This window comes from Phaseolus vulgaris, chromosome 4, assembly GCF_051622355.1.
Source record: "Phaseolus vulgaris cultivar YP4 chromosome 4, ASM5162235v1, whole genome shotgun sequence".
In the NCBI taxonomy this organism is placed as follows: Eukaryota; Viridiplantae; Streptophyta; class Magnoliopsida; order Fabales; family Fabaceae; genus Phaseolus; species Phaseolus vulgaris.
Window position 1 is genome coordinate 30825656 of NC_143501.1, and position 22177 is coordinate 30847832.

Sequence of the window (22177 nt, forward strand, 5' to 3'; positions counted from 1 at the left end):
AAAAAAGAGGTGTCCAAATTGGCCAATCCAGTATACTCTCAAGGGTGGTATATTTGAATTTTCAAAATTATATGAAGGTGCAAGAAGGAGCAATGAAGGTGCATGAAGAATTTGCCTTTTTAGTCTTTTCCAGGATGTTATTTGTTTTAGTACGAATAGACTTAATTTGTTATACATTAGGCTGTGTTTGTTTCTAGGTATCAGGAAGGGAGGGGTGATTCTTCTATTTGTTTAGGGGGTTTTGAGAGTGGATGGAGTGGAGGGTGAGAATGTTTTTTTCAATCTCTGAAGAGATTTGTGTTGATTCCATGTAGAATTATTGCATTTTATCAAAATACCATTTTTAACAATATAAAAAATATTTAATTATACTATTAATAACAACAAATAATTATAAATAATGAAAATAATAAAATAAAATTATAATAACAACAACACATACTAATTATAAAAATAACAAATATATAATAATAAATATTATATTTATAATTTTTAATATATTTAATAAATTTATTTCAATTTGACACAAAAATATTTTCTATTATATTTTTAATATTTCATTAAAAAATAAAAGTAAATATGCATATTGTATATTAGAAAATTTAATTAATTCAAATCTACACAAAACATATATATCATAATTCATTGTTCAAATATTTTGTAATAATAAGGATAAATTTGTAAACTTACATTTTACATCTTTAAAAAAATTTCAATAAATCATCTTCACAAATCCACTCTATCATCCCTCAATCCAAACCACCTCACATATCGTCACACATCTTCTCTAATCCTCACACACCTTCACAAATTCACTCTCTTTCCTTCCCACAAATTCCCTCTTTAATCCAAAGACAACATAAATGAGGAAACCGAGCTGACAAGTATTTTGAAATGTGTACTTTCATTATACTAATTTGAAATAAAGGTAATGAAAATGTGTTAATGACGTTGTAGAGGTATTTGCGGATTTAACTTTGAAATGCTTTTGGAGGCAAATTAAACAGGACCATGCTAAATTGCTACTTTATTCTAAATAATTTTTATATACATAAATTTTATAACCATGAAAGGTACGCTAACCACTTTTATTAGCATAAATACATAGCAGCTAAGAAGTTTTCAATAAGAACCTGCTAATAAAAATGGGAAAACAAGTGCATGTGAGTAGCCAAAAATACAAGGATGCATGTTTTTCAGGATCATTCTTCTTCACCCTCAGCAGCATAAAGCGCTTTGATTTCCTCAACTTCATCATAGCTACCAAGGAAAATGGGAGATCGCTCGTGCAACTTCGTTGGAACTAAATCAAGTGCCTGATCACATATAACATTCATCAGTTCATTGCCAAATGGTGCCTTTGAAACTATACAGCCATATTTCCTTTGGTTGCATTTGGTAGGGAGAAGAACAAGAATCGATAAAAGAATTAATAGAAATAAGTGAATCTCATCCAATTTCAACTTCATTTTCATTCCACCAAAGGACTACAAAATACTAATGGATCTCATTTTTTATTTTCATTTCACATCACTTTCACTCTCTCTATTACACCCTCCACCTATTTTCGTACTACCAAACAAAACATTTGCAAGAGTGTGTAGAGTGTGTAGAGGTGATTCAAATTACTGAAAAAAATGTTTAATTAATAATTTAGTCCTTATTTGTTTTAGTTTATACCATATGAAAGACGTATCAAACCGGGCATGATACAAACACTGACATAAAATAAGACTTGGAGACACCACATACAGGCAGAAAGAGAAAGCATAATGAAAAGAGTAATAAAACAAAATGTTCAAGTTGATGAAGTAGGCCTAATGAATATTAACTTGTGTCCATATATACGGAAGTTTTTCAGTTTTGTGAAGGTGCTAGCTTGTGTAAAAAATATGTCGAACAAACGTCAGAAAGTGTTGGTGTGGGAAACTTGTTCGACACAAGAATACTTCAAATAAGAGAGATGCTTGTGCTTTATAGGTTGTGTCTAAAAACTCAATACTTTAATTCTTATATGGACAATTTTTTTTGTTACAGTTTATTTTTTGGCAGTGTAAAAACCGCTATAAAATGAAAATATAAGGATTAAAATATAAAAAAAAATTGATTGTATAAAAAATTAAATATAGATTTTTGAGTAGAAAAAGTTATAGAGACCTAAATATATTAATTAAACTAAGGAAATATTGGCAGAATCAGTTAAAAAAGGATGTAAATTACCCGTTCCTTGCCCGTGAAAGACTGTCCTCCTGCCTGTTCCATCAAAAATGACATTGGGAAGACTTCATACAGAACACTACACAGAACAGTTCAATTCATAAGCCATCAATTTCAAATGAATGACTAAATACGAAGGTTAAACATGACATACCGAAGTTTTCCGTTAGGATTTTTCTTATCACCAGGGTACAAAAAGATGCCTCCGTAAAGCAATGTACGATGAACATCAGCTACCATGCTGTTAATGTATAGAAATGTCGTAAATTGAAAAAAGAAGTTGAACTTATATAGGGTAGACATTCTGCGGTGTCATTCAAGAGCATTACTTCATGAGGATTTCTTTTGGTTTATAGTTCATGAGGATAATGCAAAGCAAAGTTGAGTTGAACTCATAATAGCTATTAATAAACTCCTGTTAGCAGATTACTTTCAGAGCAATTGAACATAATATGTATTTCTAAGCATAAATGACTATTGAACCATCACATTCTTCAGAACACCCGAATTATCATTTTTCTTATTGCTTTTTCTGTTAACAAACGAACTAAGATATTAATTTAACAATTACATCTATGGATTACATTACAGGTCTTTTTACCTTCTATTCTATGACTCATCATCCTTTATGTATGCTTTGGTAAATTTCATCCAGAAAAAAAGTTCACAGTTCAGAGTGAATTGATGTGTCTGATTTAGACTGAAGGTAAAAAAGTGTTAGACCAGAAAATATAAATCAACTGCTAGAAAATTAATGATTCTCGACAAACTATGGCAATGACTGCTAATTATAATCGGAAACGACAACACAATAACAATACATAGAACACTCTAACAATTAATACAGTGGAAAGATCTTAACACAAATGAACAGTAATAGCAAATCACCAAAATTTGAATCAATTTGGGTATTTTTCTCCACAAAGGAAGGGGGTCCAATACCCAACAAATTATAGATAGCATTAATACATAAAAACTCAACTTGACTAAAATTTGCAAGCTTCATTATAGAGCTAACCATTCCCAAGGAGAGTCTTAGGTGACTACATTTAATTCATTTATTATTAAATGTTACTCTTCGTACCGTACCTGTTTATAAATCTAACTTTTGTCTGATTATTATTTCTAATAGTTGTTTGTATTAGCTGTTAGAAAATAAGAAGTTGCAGGGTGGCAATTAACTAATTCAACTATGAGGACTAAAACAAGGGCACTGAGTAAATTGAACTACTTCAAGGATTGAGAATCTAATGATACCTTCCAATATATCTTAGAGACTTTGGCGATGAACCATCTTCTGGAAACTTGCATTTTTCAACGTAACTGAACAGAAGCAAAATACGAATTACAAGATGGCAAAATTAGCTCTTTAGTGCTTGAGAACACTATGACATTACTAAATTCGAACATACGCTGCAGTAGGACCATCCCAGTTTTTGGCATTTCCTTCATTTACTGAATAAATCTTTCCTTTGTTAGGGATCTGCACAAAGAACAATACATCAAATGATCAACATATGGCATGGTTATACGTGTGTTTATACTCTATATGAATTGGTGCAGTAACTTTATCTGCCTTAAAATCTGGTAAAGATCAAGAAATACTGGTGCGATGATAAAAAATCATGGTTATCAAAGGACACTGGACAGGAACATAATGCCTACTTCCGAAGGTTTAAATAGGGACTCCTTCAGATTAAAAAAATAACAGAAAGAAAAACATATGCCCTCGTACATTGCTATTATTCAAGGAGAACAGATCATGTCAATAATTCTTTTATGTCAATCATCTAAATAGTTAATAAATATTGTTGGGCACAATAGGGTTCTAGAAAATATTTTGAAATTGGACTTAAGTCCTTGTAAAAATTATACATGTTTTTAGTTCCTATATTGCAATACAAAATACATGTTTTTAATCCCCGAAAAGGGTTAAAATAAAACTACATTACTTTTAGTAGAAGAAGATATTAAAAAAGCATTCAGTTTTTATATAGATACAAACTGGATTTTAAGATATTTTGAGGGATTAAGACACATTTTACCTAATATCGTCCAACATTTTATTCTAAAGAAGGAAAATGATTAACTGTCATCCTAACTTTAAAATAAGTTGAGCAAGTTTGTATGGGAAGTAAAGCCTCTGGCATTCAATTTGAAATTGCTCAGTCTTTGACCAGTGAATTGATGTGGGCATAGTTTAAGGCCAAGAGAAATATTTTTCGTTAGATTCAGTTTGAACAAATAGAAAAATCAACCAGGTGCTGACTTTCATACAAGCCGAGCAGTCTGGCAAGCATTTCCTGAGAGAAGATAATTTATAATAGTCACGCATAAGTGATAAGAGAAATATTTTTCGTTAGATTCAGTTTGAACAAATAGAAAAATCAATCAGGTCCTGACTTTCATACAAGCCGAGCAGCCCGGCAAGCATTTCCTGAGAGAAGATAATTTATAATAGTCACGCATAAGTGATAAGAGTAATACCTTAATGTCAGGGTGAGTTAGGATGAATTCACCAAGAGATGGGTCAAGGGTGAAACCGTTAACACCAGCTCCAGTACTTAACACAAGCTGCAAAACCAATAGGTTTCAAATTGAAATTGAGTTATTAAGCATTGCAAGTTTATAATGAAAGCAAAGGAAAGTCTCAGTCCTCAGCCATTCCAGAAAAAAAGAAGATTGGATATTGTTTTCTACTTCCCCCCAAAAATGTGAAACAAAAATTCATACTATCGTAATAAATTTTGTCCCAAAGGATAAAATATGTAACAGAATGAAGAAAAAGCAGAAAACAGGCGCACCCAACAAAGACTGTTATCTAAATTCTAAATAAAAAATTATATAGGTTTATCATACCGTGCAAGAGCTTCCATACATACAATAACCAGCTGCCACCATTTTCTTCCCAGGAAGCAGGACATCCTCTACAGTTGGTTCATGGACATCTGCTAACGTATAAATTCCAAAAATCTACAACATATTCAATTGGCAGACGCAATATCCAGTTAGTCAGGAATTTTAATCCTTCCTTATATAACTCAAGCAACAGAGGATTTCCATTGAAAGCACAATTATAATATTATTATTATTGGTGGTGGTGATGGACAAAAGTTATATATACTTGTGTAGTTTCTTAGATCATTTTGGTACTGCTTTTCTTAATTACAATTGAAGCTTACTTCAGTAAAATTTGCATTAAACACATAAATTTCGCAGTCAAGGAATGCTAGTAACACATTCTTTCTATCACACTTTATAATTGACTAAAATTTATTGAAAACTACAAAATCAGTAGGTAGAATTAAACCTATACAAAATTTGTAACTTTCTATACAAAAAATAATGTGTTAGAGATTGTTAGCCTTTTCTATTGAGTTAAGACTCTAATTTTAACTAAGAACAACACGAAAACATGTAAGAAATTGCGTTTAAATTTTTGTCATAATAGTAATAATTGCAAGATGGACGAGGGGTCGTACTGTGCCAATGGAAACCCCACAATCAATGTTTGACGAGCCATCCAAGGGGTCAAAAACAACACAGTACCTGCCCAACAATTAAAAACCAAAACATCGAACAAACTAGTCAGAACAGAAAAATCAAGCAAGACATTTTCTTTAAGGTTTTTTAATTGCAGAAACGGTCCCATGATGCAGCTGTAACTTGCACAAGTCACAATTGCCAAACATGTGACAGTAGTTGTTGCAACTGTAATTTAAAACCTCATACACAGAACAAAAACTAACAGAACTAGAAAACAGAGAGAATGAACAACTTTCCACGCTTAGAAGGCTCCACAATTATCGCGTCTTCGTTTTCTTCAGAAACCAAGATACACTGTTCAAAGATAGACAACACTATCATCAGAAGCCTCATTCATAGCATCACAGCCAAAATAAATGATAAATAAACATACAAATCGAAGTTTTAAACTATGATCAGGGTTTTGTTGTTTTAGACCTTAAAATAACGAAGGTTTAAAATTCATATGGTTTCGTTGTAATTTCGAAATTGTGTAAAATTGTAAACAAATGCAATCATAGAGAATCCAGAACCCTTCAAGTCTAAATCGTAGTCTGGACCATTTTTAAAACCTCAAAATAAATCAAAATTTTAAATTGAAGTCGTGTTTTTGCTGTATAAAATTGTGAGCAAATAGAATCATAACAAAATAAAAAATCCCAAAACCTTGATGTTGCAAAGCAGATCCTTCTTCAGAACCTCAAAATAAATAAAGAAAGAAAATCACATAATCACTTACGGTTCGGCCACTGCTTACGAGAGCCTTAATGAAAACCTCATTGGAAAGAACATCCAGTTTCTTCTGTTCTTCACCCTTCATTCCAAACACAAATGCAACGAAAACAAAAAAATAAATAATTAAATAAATATAATCCACTCACACAGGGTCTTAATTATTACAGACAGATAGCCACAATCGCAGTGGCATTGCAAACAGTGTCTTAAAATCTCACCACACCACACCAAAAGTAAAAATTAAAAAATAATAATTCATGGATTTATTTATGAAGAAGCAAGCACACAAATACCTGAATATTGGTCTCTCCAGCGAGTCCAATAAGTTTCGCAAGTCCAGCCTGCAGAGGTCACTATGTATTAATTCAAGCATAAACACAAAACTATAATAGAAGTTTCATTAGTCTTCATCTTAATTTTGGAGTAAAATTAATCGAGAAATCGAAGGAAGAACCTTGTTAACGGCGGTGCAAACGAACTTGCAACCAAGCACAATGTGACTGAGAAGGATGGTGAAATCACCGCGTGACTCAGGGTGTTTGGATTGCTCGTTCAACACGAAGCGCGTTATGGTCATCAAGTCCGTGCGATGTGCATCGGCACTGTGGTCCATCTTCAATTCCAACAATCTTCAATAAACTGAACAACTTAATCCCACATCGGAAACATCAAGTTAGTTAGTGAATATATTTATCTATTTAATAGGAAGAAGACGAGAGATGTTGAGTATTATTAAAAAGAAGACTACTGAGGTGGCAACCGTGGACTAAATCTACCAGCGAGATTTGGTCAGTGCATGACATCCCTCTTTTTTATGATAAGAGTAAAACTTATAGAAATTATTAATGAATTTAAATGTATTTTATATGTATTTATATTTTTATCATTTTATTGTTTATAAATAACTTTATAAACAAATTCATTAAAGTTTCATAATATTATTTGTTTTTTAATATTATCTGTTCAGAAAGGTGTTGGAGCTACTAAGACACGTGGCATATAAAGATGAAATGTCTCAGTCTTGTTGCGTAGGATTTCTTTTTCTCTAGTAATAAATATTCCTTCTCTTCCCTTTTTATTATGTCCCGAAATTATATAATAATATATATTCATTCTATTATCTTTATGTATTCATTCTCTTTCCTTTTATTATGTCCCAATTTTTGAATTTCTTCATTCTCTTTCCTGTACTATGTTTCAAATTTTGAAAAAAATTAGTTATCTTTTTTTTTTTGTACAATGCAAAGTTGTTTTTCTAAAATTTTATATTTAAATTATAATATAAAATAAGTAAAAAAATATTCTTTATATATTAATATAATATTTTAAAATATAATTAATATATTAAATTTGACATTTTGAAATGTAATGAGTTTCATCATAATTTACAAATCAAAATTATATAAATTATAATTTACAATATATAAATCGACATTTTACACACAAAAAAAGTAATAACAATAAATAAGATCACAAAACAAAGTAATAACAATAAATAAGATCGACAACAATAAATAAGATCGACATTTTACACAAAACATAGTATGAATTTAACAAAAATAAAATCTAAGAAAGAATGGTTGAAAAGTGACTCCTTTAAATAGTTTTGAAACTTATATGATATTAAAAAGTAAATTTAACATTTTAAAATATAATGAGTTCTATTATAACTTATAAATCAGAATTAAATAAATTATCAATTACATAATCTAACAATAGATAAAATCGATATTTTACACAAAATAAAATAATATAAATTTAATAAAAACAAAAATTTAAGCGAGTTGAAAAATGTTTTCTTTAAATATATAGGTTTTGAAAACTTCTGTATTATTAAAAAATAATTAAATAATATATATTAAATAAGAAAATAAAAAAATACTTCCAGTAAATATATTTTTTATTTTTTCATTTTTAGTATCTAAATAAGTTATTTGAATAAAAAAATTAAAATTTAAGAATAATATATTGGCCTAACTATCTTGTTAGTTGTTAATCACATATTTAATAAAACACATCTCTTTTAAGATAAAATATTGGAATTTAAAATATATAATCTTACATATATTAATTTTAAAAACATAGTATAATATAACTTTCTATTATTAAATAAATATATTTGATATATTATTAAATAAACACATTTAACATACCGTAACAGATAGTAAATTAAAGTAAGTATTGTAAAAGAAATAATGTAGTAATTTAATAAATATTTAATAATTTTATTTAACAGTGAAAAGAATTTGACGGAAGAAGTAAAATAATTTTCACAAATAACAATTTTGAAATATGATGTATTCATAAATATATTATATTTATTAAAACTTTGTGAAAGAAAATCTACTTAATCACACAACAAAATAGATTAAAAAGTAATACAAAATGAAATACATTGTTGTTTTTATTTAAATGTCATAATATGAAAACTTTGTGAAAGAAAATCTACTCAATCACACAACAAAATAAATTATAAAATAATACAAACTGAAATATATAATTGTTTTTATTTAAATGTCATAATATGAATGTTGAATAATATGATATTTAATGTTAACACTTTTGAATTAGCTTAACACATTAATTATATTACTAAAAAAACAAAATTTTGAATGTAATCCTATAGAAAAAGTATCATAGTCTCATATAGTTTAAACCAAATATAAAATTGAGGTTAATAAAGTTAAAAAAATAAAAAATAAAAATAAAAATAAAGTGATATAATAAATTTTATTAACAAAAATGTGTATTGATTTTTGTTTACTTCATACTAAGGAAGTAGGTGTGGTATTATGACATTTAGTTTTTTAAATTTAATTAATCTTTTAATACCTAATTTTGTATTTGAATGCTTTAAATGATAACAAATGTTGATAAAAAAATATTCAGATACAATGTAGTGTTAAAAAAATTAAAATAATACAAAAATAAACATATTTCATGCATGATCAGTTTCATTATGGAGCATGTAACAAAAATTGTGTAAATTATAATAATTTAATAATTTAGAACCTTATAAAGATGATAACTGGATTATGGTATGTAGTGAATAAGTACAATTGAGTTACAAAAACACATTGAAATTCCTGAAGACCATTCAGAATAAATAGAAATAAAAAAAATTATAAATTTAGAGATTTAAAATTATTGAAATTATTAAATAAGTATAGACTTATACCTTTTTCATATTTTATTATCGTCTTGATGAAAGAGTCGATATTAACTAAAACATGTTATTACAAAAAGATAATAAATAAAATATTTTAAATTTATATTCATATATTAGAATAAAGGAATATAAAATAAAAATAATTTTGAATTAAAGAATGTTGATATCTGATATCTATAGTTTGAATAATATGTTTTCAAAAAATTTAAATATTTTTTTTAGATCACATTAGTAGTTGAATTACTTATATTTTCATTTTTATTCAAAATTAAGATTTTTAATTCTTTCTTAAATTTAACTCTAGAAACAGTAACATATAACGTCCATGTGTAAATACTAGACGTGGTAGATATAGGCCAACTTTAGAAAGTGTATAAATTTGTATGTGGTAATTTTTTCGAAATGACTCCATCAATGTTCCTTGAACTTTCTAATTTTTCACTCTATCCGATCACAATAATATATGCACAGTAAACAATTTTCTTTTTTGAAATTCACAATGTACATACCTGTAATAGTAATAAAACAAAGTTGTTTGAATAATTAATAAAGACAATAACCAATAATAGTTATAAATACAAAATAAAGTCATTACCTGCATTAACTTTGTTTGAAAACGTGACTTCCTTAGCCCAAAAGGATTAACTGTTACTGATAAACCTGACATAGTTTGTAGAGTATTAAAAATGAAGATAGATTGAATGATGATTGATTTAAAAAAAAATAATATTTTGGCAAAGTTAATGTAGGTGATGACTTTATTCTGTATTTATAACTATTATTGGTTATTGTCTATATTAATTATTCAAAATAACTCTTTTTATTACTATTATAGGTATGTAAACTATGAAATTTCAAAAAAAGGGATGGTCTCGTGCTCATATATTATTTTGGTTGGATGAAATGAAAAAGTTAAAAAAAATAAAAAAGTTAGAAAGTTCAAGGGACATTAATGGAGTCATTTCGGCATAATAACTGCATGCAGGTTTATATATTAAATAGTCAAAGGTAGTTGGTAGCTACATGATACATGGTCAATGTGGAGCATCTCGATTTAGCTCACCTTGCATGAATAATGGTAGATGTTTGAAATTTTACCTAATAAAATTAAATTGTCAACTAATATTAATGATGATGGATATCCCTGTTACAAAAGTAGAGATATGGAATATTCATTGAAAAAAATGAAATTAAGTTAGACAATAAAAATGTTGTGTCGTATAATCCATTGCTACTACTGAGGTATCAGACCCATGTTAACACTGAAATTACAGCAAATTCAATTCAATAAACTATTTGTTTGAATATGTCAACAAAGGTCCAAATATAATAAGTTTGAAAATTAAATAATATTATGCTTGTAAATATATATGTCCATGTGAAATTAATATTCGTTTTTGATATTCATCATAGACGACCTTCAGCTCAAAGGTTGACATTTAATCTATTATATGATCAACCTATTCTATTTAAAGAACATGATGAAATTGATTAAATTTTGAACAGAAAAATAACAATGTTTTTAGTTTGGTTTGAGGCTAATAAAATTATCTAGAAGGCCAACATTTGATCTATTATGAATATCCTAGCTAATTTGTTTGGATGGCACAACAAAGGTAATAGAAGTTGAGGAAGATGAGTTTTAGCATTTGAAGGCTTACATATGTTCCTCTTGGGTCAGGAGCCTAAACCCTAAATCCTAAGGATATTGTTGACTTATGAAAAAAGTTGTTGTAATTATGATAACATCAAGACTGTTAATGGGGTAATTTACAAAACATATAAAGAGGCTTGTTATGCAACGGGACTATTGGCAGATGATAAAGAATTTATTGATGTCATTATTGTTCCGTCCGGTTGACCTGGGAAGTCTTCGTGCGCGACCTCAACCGTCAGCTAGGGACTCTGAAGGTGGCTAAGTGAACTGTGACTAGTGTATACTTTCTCGTTCTGGCAAAGATCTTTCCCTAGTCCCTTGTGCGTAACCTCAAGGCTCGAGCAAGCAACTATAGAGTTTCTGGAAAATTTGCCAAAAGTTCCAATCCCGTTTCCAACATTCAAAGCGCTATTTAAGCTACTCCCGCATTCAAAGCGCCTTAAAGCGCATTTAATTATAAAACGTAGCGCATTTATGATGTTTAAAACGCTTGGGAGCATTTATAGTACCTTAAATGCTCGAAACGGAAACTGTATTAAATAACTTTAATTACCTTGTACCTGACAAAATGACGTTTCTATTCTGACCTGGCTGCTGTACACGTGGAGGGCCTCACAACGCCGTGACCCCATCTGAGGGTATCTCCTCGTGTGAGTCCTCCTACCTGGGAGTGCATCTGCGCTAGAGGTGACTTTTTGGGTGCCAACTCATGCCCCCAAACATCTAGTCACTCATTTTGAGAGCGTATCTGCCTTCCTCTCGTGCCCTGCACCTGGCTACCCTGGGCGTGACCCTCCTCTTGAGTCGTATCTATCCCAAGGGCGTCTCTGGGGCGGCAGGGGCACTTCGCGAGTCAGGCTGCCCTACACTGGCGCTATTACTATGGCCTTGAAGCCACCTTTCTCTTCTCTTTATTACTACCCCGGATTATCGGGACTTGAGGCCTTCCCACGACGTCGCTCCCTCCACGGTCTTTCCTACCCATGGGTATCGGGGAGCCACACTGTGATTGCCTTGCCTTTGTGAGATTTGACCCTGGCGACGCCCTGGTTGGGCGACGCCTTAACTGGGCGATGCCTTAACTAGGCGACGCCTTGACCTTGGCGGCGCTGGCACTTGGCGTCTCTTCACCTAGACGACGCCTTATGTTGACTTTGACCCCCGACGTTGACTTTGACCTTGACTTAGTCAACGCCCGGATACAGGACGGTACACAAGCCCCCCAGTCTCAAGCTGAAGACTTGTCTTCAGCGCAAAGACTAAGGCCTCGCCCACGCCGTCCACGTATCACCCTAGTGGCGTGTCATTCCTTGCTGTCTTAACACTTCTCGAATTATTGACGTGACACTCTCTGAACCATGGGGGTGCCCTTAATGGCTGATTGGACATCCTCTGAAGCGGGGAAAGTAACACCTTTTGGGGCCACGCTTAATCGCGTGCCACGTGGCTCATCACACGGCCAACCTCTAGAGTCCCTTGCGCTCCCCTTGAGCGCTTAATCCTTCGACACGTGGCACGATCACCCGGCCCCCAATTAGCGCCTCTTGGGTTGCAAATGTAACGTTCAAGTTACCCAAAACCCCGCGCTCACACCACTGTTTCATCCATTCTCTCTGCCTTTCTGCATTGTTCATCGTCTTCGAGCCCTTTCCCTGCAATCACTGCTCCTTCCTTCGCACTTCTCTTCCTTCCACACCTCGACATCAAAGGTATGATTTTTCCACCTCCCTTGCTCTTCTTCTTTGTTGCATTGCATCGCTGCGTATTGAACTGCCTGGGACTGTTTATGTTTCTGCATTTCTGTGTTCTTCCTCTCCTCCGTTCTTCTCCGTTCCCTTCTCCTCCTTTCTGGGTTTCCCCGCGTGGGTGGCATTTTTCTAGGGTTTGGTTCCCTTTCTGCCTTGGCATCGCTTGTTAAAACCCTTTTCCTTTCTTCTTTCTCCAGCTATTTATCTGCATTATGGTGCGCCCGAAATCAAAGTCCGGTTCTCCCCCAAGAACCAACTATAAAGCCTTCTACACATGGGCTCCTGAAGAGCTTTTAAACGAATGCACCACTCTGACGACCATGCAGGACTTGGAGAACCATCGCGGTGATCCCCACCTGTACAATTTTAACGCCTTCTGCCGCACCCATGATGCACATATCTCCGTTCGTCCCGGCAGGCCTGGGGAACCTATTTGCGTGGATGACAGACCCAGGAAGGGGAACCCTTTCTTTTTCATGTATCAAACGGTATTTAAACGCATCGGGGTGCGCCTTCCGTTCACGCCCTTCGAAAGGGAACTTCTTACAGAGATCAACACAGCCTCGGCTCAGCTACACCCCAACAGCTGGGCATTCGTTCGGGCCTTCCAAATTCTTTGCAGGTACCTAGGCATCCTCCCCTCCGTGGACGTCTTCTTACACTTCTTCGAGGTGAAGAAGCAAGGGAAAAGTTTCTGGGTAAGCTTTTCAGGGATCGTCGGCAGGATCCTTCTCTCCCTTTTCCAGAACTCGTACAAGGGCTGGAAGGGAAAATTCTTCAGGGTATGCTGCGCCAAGCATGACCCTACAGCCTTGGATGGCTTCCCTCTGTACTGGACAGAGCACCCCAAGCTGCTCAAGGCCAAGGCCCTGGATGAGCTATCCCCTGCTGATAGGGAGGTATGCAAGGCCTTGGCTGGCCTGGGGATTGTCTTCGACACGCTGAAGCTCATCGCAAGCGAGTACAATGCCCACTCCCTGACCACCTACTTTGGTAGGGAGACTCCTCTCTTACTGTCTTCTGTTATCTGTATTTTACTGCTTCATGCTTGCTCTACTGGCCTCTTCCACCTGTTTCCTTTGTGCTAAGTGCCTTATGTCTCATTCATCTATGCGTTTTGTGGGTTTGTATAACTGCTTTGGCCTTAACTTCTGCTATTTGGTTTATCTGAATGTAGGATCGGTGATGGATGCCTCTAAGAGGATGGTTTTGGCGAAAGCGATGAAGGCCGCTCGTGCTGCCAAGGCTGGCGCCTCCTTCGCCCCTGCTGCTGTCCCAAACCCCTCATTAACCCTGCCTTTACCACCACCAACCACTACCGAAGCCCCCCTAGGCTCATCTTCACCACCTCCATGTAGCCCCCAACCACTTCAAACATCCGGCTCTCCCCCGCCCATCGCTGCCGTCCCATTGGCTGTGGCTTCATCACCGGCTCCAACCCCCCTTGACAAAGGAAAACGGGTTCTGGAGATCATATCCGATGATGAGGACTCTGATGGCGTGGCACCCTTCAGGAGGAGGAAGGCTGCGAGGATTCCCACCCTACCAGTGGCATCGCCCCAGGGAAGGGATTCCTTTAGGGATAACCCTCCAAGTGCTACTTCTCTTCCTCCCACAATGGTCCAAGAGGAAACAGGCGAAGGGGCCGAATCCGCTCCACCCCCACCACCGGCAGAGGTCTCTGTTGCTCCCGCCTCCGTCGCCGCCGCCCCAGATCTTATTGCCATCCCTCCTCCAATTATGCATCTGATGAGGGGCTTCAACGGGGGATCAATGCCAGAAGGCTCCGACAGGAAGGAGGGAATGCCCTTCTACTTGGGAGCCTCCTTGGCCGTGGCCCTTGAGTGGCGTGCCCAAGCTAGAAACGCTGTTTTGCAGACTCAAACCCTCCAGGCCTTGGAAACAAGGGTAACTGCCCTGGAGGAGGAAAAGAAAACTTTGGGATGCCAAAACGAGGCCTACCAAACCACTCTGAAGCTGGCGCAAGAGGCCAAGGAGGAGGCTGAAAAACAACTGGCGGAGGCGGTGGAGCTTCAGGCTGACTTCTACACTCGGGAAGTCGCTCTTCAAGTCCAAATAACAGGCCTTCAGGGCACGGTCGAAGCTTACGAAGAAGTTCAAAAGGACTTGAAGGGCCGATGCTGTGAGCAAGCTGACAAACTGGAGCGGATGGAGGGGGAGACGGCTACTCAGGCCAAGGCTTTGGGCCTTCTCCAGGTTGACCACGACAAACTGCAGATCGAGGTCAGCCGGCTCCGTGTGGAGAAGGAGGCTTTGGAGAAACAGGTAGCTTCTAGGGACGCCATCATCGAGGAGTTAGAGAGGTACAAGAAGACCCTTATCAACGAACGACATGGCGGGTACCTTCGAGGAGGGGTTCAAAGAGGCTCTGGCCCAGGCCGTCTGTGAGAACCCGGGAATCGACGTTTCCAACTGTGATTCCACTCATCACATCGTCGACGGGAAGGTCGTGCCCTTGGAGCTGGATGACTGAACTGCCGCCCTCAACCGCCACCTTTCTCTTTTACACTTTATACTTGCTTTTGTTCCCCTTTGCTGAACTTGTAACTTCTTTGAACTATCGGCCCTTTCATTACAACTATGGATAACAATTTTTGTACCTTTGAGTTCTCGAATTCTGTCTGTATGATTTTACCTTCATTTTCCGACTTCGCGTGCTTCAATCGTTTTGCCTGTAGTCGACCCGTTTTTTTCGCTGCGTTGGGCGACCCCATATACCGAGTGCCTTGCTCCTACCGTGCTTCTCGGAAACCGTTCCGCCCTCGTATCTATGAGGCCTCTGCCTCTGCCTCGCGAAGGCGTCAGTGGCTTTACCATTGCCACAACGGAAAGGTTGAGAACCTCCTCTGGGCCTTAAACACTTGGGACAAGGCGTCGATGCCCACACCCATGGAGAGGCTTGCCTAACGGAGCCGTATCGTCCTTGGGGTGTCTCAAACACCAAAGCGACCTGTCCCTTGATCTTTGGTACCCGGCGCCCACGCCTAAGGAGAGGCCTGCTACAGCAGCGCCGTATCGTCCTCAGGGTGTCTAGAAACGCCCAGCACTGGGAAAGCTCAGAGCCCTCCGGGGGGTCGTTCCCTCCATGGCCTTTCCTTCCCATGGGTGTCGGGGAACAACCCAGCCAGCGGCTCACTCAGCATTTGGCGATCTCGTCTCCCTCCACAGTCTTTCCTACCTGTGGGTATCGGGGAAGCGACGCCGCTAGTGACTAGTTTGCTCCTATGATCACCGCGCCTTCGCGTAGAGGCACGACGACGATATTGCTGTGCTCCCTTGCGCTTTAGGGGAGTCAGTGTGCGGAGACGAACGGGCCAACGACGGGGTCCCCTTCTTTTATTTCTATCAGGTGGTTTTCAAGACCATCGGCGTGCGCCTGCCCTTCTCCAGGTTCGAGAGGGAACTGTTGACGGAGATTAATGCTGCTCCGGCCCAGTTATATCCTAATAGCTGGGCTTTCGTCAAGGCCTTTGACGTACTTTTTGGTTTTCTGGAGTGTGCACCCTCGGTTGATATTTTCCTTCACTTCTTTGAGGTGAAGAGGCAAAGGAACAACCTCTGGGTGACCCTTAGTAACGTTCCCGGCAGGGTTCTCCTGACTCCCTTCCAAAACTCCTTCACTGGGTGGAAGGGCAGATTTTTCAAATTCTGCTGCTCTGATCTCGTACCCTCCGCCCTGGATGGTTTTCCGTTGTATTGTGTGAGGGAGACGAGGGCCCTCAAGTCCAAACCCTTCAAGAAACTAGCCCCGAATGACCAGGTTGTTTGTCGGATCCTAGCTGAGGCGGGAGGTTTTGACCGCCACCTTGATCAGTTTGGAGTTCAACGCCAGAACCCTAGAGAAGTATATATGTATGTATGGCTGCCTTAGAAACTCCTGCCCTTGATACCTTCTAAATCTGTGTGTCTTGCTCCATGGTGTCTCTAACACGTTCATCTCCTTTGGTGCAGGTTCGAAGATAAACCAACAGCGGAGGTCACAACTTACCCGGGCTCTGCGGGCTGAGAGCGGGGCTTCGTCTTCCTCCCGCGCCGACTCCGGAGGCCACTGACGAGTGGTCCATTTGTATTTTTTGTATGAGCACAGGGCCTGTAATGTTTGCCCTATTCGCCTTACTCCCATTCATCTCGAACACTACTCGTAAACTTAACTCTACTGTACCATGCTTGGTTTCTGTAACGTCACTATACTTCTGCACACACTTCATATACTGTGCGTTTTTCCCTTCGTTACGTTTCTTGGCGACGCCTGCGCTTGGGCGATGCTTTCCTCTTGGCGACGCCTCGACTGGGCGATGCTTTCTCTTGGCGGCGCCTTCTTCGTGGCGATGCCTGTCGCCGCTTCGAACAGGAAAAAGATAAAGACTAAAAACCAAGGCAAGGTTTTTCTCGAACTTGTTTTTTCCTTTTATTTGGGTGACCTCATTAAAAAAACCCCAGAAAGGGAAAAAGAGCGTCCCCTTTTACAAGACTATTACATTGCTGCTTACATAAATCAACTAAAATAAAACTTCAAGTTGGCTGCATTCCAACTGCGCGGGATAGGACCTCCCTCCAAGGTCTCTAGGTTGTACGAACCGTTTCCCTTAGCCTCAATAATTCTGAAGGGTTCGGTCCACTTGGGAGACAGCTTATTCTCCAGCTCGTATGGATGAGCCTTCCTCATAACTAGGTCGCCAATCTGAAACTGCCGTGGCTTCACTTTAGAGCTATATTGTCGCTCTACTCTTCTCTTTACTGCTTGGGCCTTTATTCTGGCTTCCTCCCTGGCTTCGTCTAGTAGGTCCAGGTTCACCCGCCTTTCTTCGTTGGATTCCTCAGCCACGAAATTTTGAAAACGCGGCGAGCTTTCGTGTATCTCGACTGGGATCATCGCATCCGACCCATACACTAAGCTAAAAGGCGTCTCCATGGTGGAAGATTGGGGCGTGGTGTGGTATGCCCATACGACCCTTGGTACTTCCTCCGCCCACGCCCCTTTGGCCTTCTCTAGCCTTCTCTTTAGCCCCCTCAGCAAAACTCTGTTTGCTGACTCTACTTGCCCGTTAGTTTGGGGGTGTTCAACTGATGCGAACACTTGCTTGATGCCTACCTCGGCACACTGGCTTCTCAACTGCTGACTGGCGAACTGGGTTCCATTATTGGATATCAGCCGCCTAGGTACGCCAAAGCGACACACAATGTTCTTCCACACAAAGTGTTGCACCTTGTGCGCGGTAATCTGGGCCACGGGCTCCGCCTCTATCCACTTGGTGAAGTACTCGATGGCAACGATCAAGTACTTCATCTGTCTTATCGCCAGTGGGAATGGTCCTAGGATGTCAATCCCCCAGGTATGGAAAGGCCACGGGCTGTATATGGATCGCAGCTCTTCTGGCGGCGCTTTGTGCCAGTCGGCGTGTTTTTGACATTGCTTACAACGCTGGGCGTGCCGCACGCAATCTTCCTTTACTGTTGGCCAATAAAAACTTGCGCGTACCACCTTAGAGGCTAATGACCTTCCCCCTACGTGGCTCCCACAAATGCCTTCGTGGAGCTCCGCCATTATTCTGGTACACTCGTCGCCACTTACGCACGTTAAGATGGGGTGAGTGAACTCGTGTCTAAACAACACTCCGTCCACCAGAGTGTACCTTGCGGCATTTCTCTTAACTTTCTTACCCTCTTCAGGCTCTACTGGGCTTTTGACCTTGGTCCTGCTCCTGGACCAGCACAGAACTGATAGCTCGCTCTGTCACCGTGAAGTACAGCCGGAGGGGCACACACGCGGGTTCAGCCCGTCAGGGTCAACGAGACCACGACGGGAAGGAAGAAGTCAGAGGGGAGACGCCCCTATGAAACAAGAAAACCCCAGCCCCGGGGTCTAGCAGGGGGCGATTGCCCGGCTAGGGAAAGAGCAAGGCTGGCGAGATACAACTTTGTAGTGGAATTGAAGGACCTGATCGCCGTGCCTAATATAGCTGAGAGGTTGAGGCGACCAGCGAAAACTGACAAGGTGTTAGGGCCACGGAAAGACTCTTGGTGCGAGTTCCACGATGCCTTTAGTCATCACATTGACAACTGCCTCTCGTTGGGCTACCAGCTTGATGAGCTGGTAAGAAGCGGGTTTCTGAAGGATTACGTCGCAGAATCCGCCGCGACCGCCGCCCTGCCGACGCCAACAGAAGAGCAAGCGCACGAGATGCCCGTTCTCGGCGAGGTTCACACCATTGCTGGGGGCTTTTCCGGCGGAGGACCCACCGCCTCCCAGCGAAAGAAATACGCGAGGGGGGTCAACTCTATTGAAGAAAGGATCTCGAGCGAGCCGTGGGAATCGGACCTCGTGTTCACGAGAGGGGATCTCCGAGACGTGGTGCCGCATGACAATGACCTCGTGGTCATTTCGGTTGTCACGGATGGAAGAAAGGTTCACAGGGTTCTTGTCGACCAGGGAAGTTCAGCAGACGTCATGTTCTGGTCGACATTCAATAAGTTACGTTTGTCTCCCGACCTTTTGAGGCCCTACACAGGGTGCCTATATGGGTTTGCGGATAACCAGGTGGAAGTCCGAGGCTACCTAGAGTTGAGGACTACGTTCACGGATGAAGAGGCCTCGCGTACCGAAAGCATCCGGTACTTGGTCGTAAACGCCAACTCTGCCTACAACATTTTGTTGGGCAGACCGGCGTTGAATAGGCTGAACGCAGTAGCCTCCACGCATCACATGAAGATGAAGCTGCCGGACCTCAGCGGCAAGGTGAGAGTCATCAAGTCGGATCAGGAGGAGGCGCGAAAGTGTTACGAAAACAGCCTGAAAACGAAGAAAAGCGTGTTCATGGTGTTTGAGGGTCCACCCAGTGTGGACACATCAATGATTGAGGCGACGCCCCCCGGGTCAACGCCTGACGAGGTCACACCCGTAAGGGCGACGCCCGAGGTAGATACCCTCATGGAGGAGGGACCTGATGATACGGCGCCCGTGGAAGAGGCGGCGCCCATTCAGGATAATAGCAGGGATGAGCAGGCGGCTAACGCCGTGGAGAGGGAGATTGGCGGCAAAACGTTTAAGCTAGGGCGTTTGCTGAGCCAAGAAGAGCAGGAGGGGGTGGCAGAGGTGATTTCACGCCACTTGGATGCTTTCGCATGGTCTGCCTCGGATATGCCCGGCATCGACCCAGATTTCCTATGTCATCACCTCAGCATGGACGCCACGGTCCGCCCCGTGCGCCAAAGGAGGAGAAAGTTTAACGAAGATAGGCAGCTGGTGGTAAGGGAAGAAACGCAGAAGCTGCTGAGTGCTGGCCACATCAGGGAGATCCAATACCCTGAGTGGCTAGCCAACGTTGTCCTGGTGAAGAAGGCGAATGGGAAGTGGAGGATGTGCGTGGACTTCACGGATTTAAATAAGGCGTGTCCGAAGGACTCGTACCCATTACCTAGCATCGACGCGTTGGTGGATAGTGCATCCGGTTGCAAGGTGCTAAGCTTCTTGGATGCATTCTCGGGATACAACCAGATCAAAATGCACCTGAGAGATGAGAGCAAAACTGCATTCATGACGGAGGCCAGCAGTTACTGCTACTGGGTGATGCCTTTTGGGCTGAAAAACGCGGGCGCCACCTACCAAAGGCTGATGGACAAGGTCCTAGCGCCCATGTTAGGAAGGAATGTCTATGCCTACGTGGATGATATGGTAGTGGCGTCGCATGATAGGGCACATCATTTGGCGGACGTCGAGGAGTTGTTCGACACTATATCCAAGTATCGCCTCAAACTAAACCCTGAGAAGTGTGTCTTCGGGGTAGAGGCCGGTAAGTTCCTAGGTTTCATGCTCACAGAGAGGGGAATAGAGGCGAACCCCGACAAATGCGCAGCAATTATCGCCATGCGAAGCCCTACGCCGGTAAAGGAAGTGCAGCAGCTGACAGGGCGGATGGCGGTGCTCTCAAGGTTTGTTTCTGCAGGAGGAGAGAAAGGGCATCCGTATTTCCAGTGCCTCAGGAGAAACAGTCGCTTTGCATGGACAGACGAATGCGAAGCGGCTTTCATCAAATTGAAAGAATACCTGGCGACGCCACCGGTCCTCTGCAAATCGGTAACGGGCGTGCCCCTCCGACTGTACTTCACGGTGACAGAGCGGGCTATCAGTTCTGTGCTGGTCCAGGAGCAGGACCAAGGTCAAAAGCCCATATATTTCGTAAGCAAGGCAAACAACCTGGTCATTTGGGGCTAGTTTCTTGAAGGGTTTGGACTTTAGGGCCCTCGTCTCCCTCACCCAGTACAACGGAAAACCATCCAGGGCGGAGGGTACGAGATCAGAGCAGCAGATTTTGAAAAATCTGCCCTTCCACCCAGTGAAGGAGTTTTCGAAGGGAGTCAGGAGAACCCTGCCGGGAACGTTACTAAGGGTCACCCAGAGGTTGTTCCTTTGCCTCTTCACCTCAAAGAAGTGAAGGAAAATATTAACCGAGGGTGCACACCCCAGAAAACCAAAAAGTACGTCAAAGGCCTTGACGAAAGCCCAGCTATTAGGATATAACTGGGCCGGAGCAGCATTAATCTTCGTCAACAGTTCCCTCTCGAACCTGGAGAAGGGCAGGTGCACGCCGATGGTCTTGAAAACCACGTGATAGAAATAAAAGAAGGGGACCCCGTTGTTGGCCCGTTCGTCTCCGCACACTGGCTCCCCTAAAGCGCAAGGGAGCACAGCAATATCGTCGTCGTGCCTCTTTGCGAAGGCGCGGTGATCATAGGAGCACGAATCCCCCTTCTGTTCCCTTATGGCCCGGGTAGAAAGCAAGCACGACCACTCGTCAAGGAGCTCGCTCGAGGCCCAAGTATACAGGTCCTTGGGGTTAACCTTGGGGGAGGAACCCGAGAAGACATGCCTGAACAATATCTGGGAGGTTTGGAGGAGAGTGACCTGCTGGAAACGCAGGGTTTAAACGTTGGTTAGAGAAGACACCAGAGGGATTCTTTGCGTGAAGAAAGATGGTGTAAGTAGGTTACGAAGGCACAGAAACGATGAGGTTAGGTTCAAGATTTTGAAGAACTAAATATTGCGGTTAGTGCGCCAAACGACGCAAATGGAAATATTGCAGTTAGAGCGCCAAACGACACAAATGG

The 22177-nt window shown here is 40.2% G+C and overlaps 1 protein-coding gene across 1 annotated transcript; it reads right to left on the reverse strand.

The window, feature by feature from the left end:
* Positions 1-999: 999 nt before the first annotated feature.
* Positions 1000-7284, reverse strand: LOC137837355 (fructose-1,6-bisphosphatase, cytosolic). The gene is made up of 12 exons (XM_068646336.1): positions 6932-7284; positions 6771-6818; positions 6482-6556; positions 5996-6057; positions 5700-5766; positions 5077-5190; positions 4705-4791; positions 3630-3700; positions 3475-3540; positions 2372-2458; positions 2221-2296; positions 1000-1316 (listed from the first exon to the last, which is right to left on the reverse strand). Exons 1-12 carry the CDS (start codon positions 7088-7090, stop codon positions 1203-1205), a joined length of 1026 nt encoding a protein of 341 aa, XP_068502437.1. The 5' UTR covers positions 7091-7284; the 3' UTR covers positions 1000-1202.
* Between the last annotated feature and the right edge of the window lie 14893 nt (positions 7285-22177).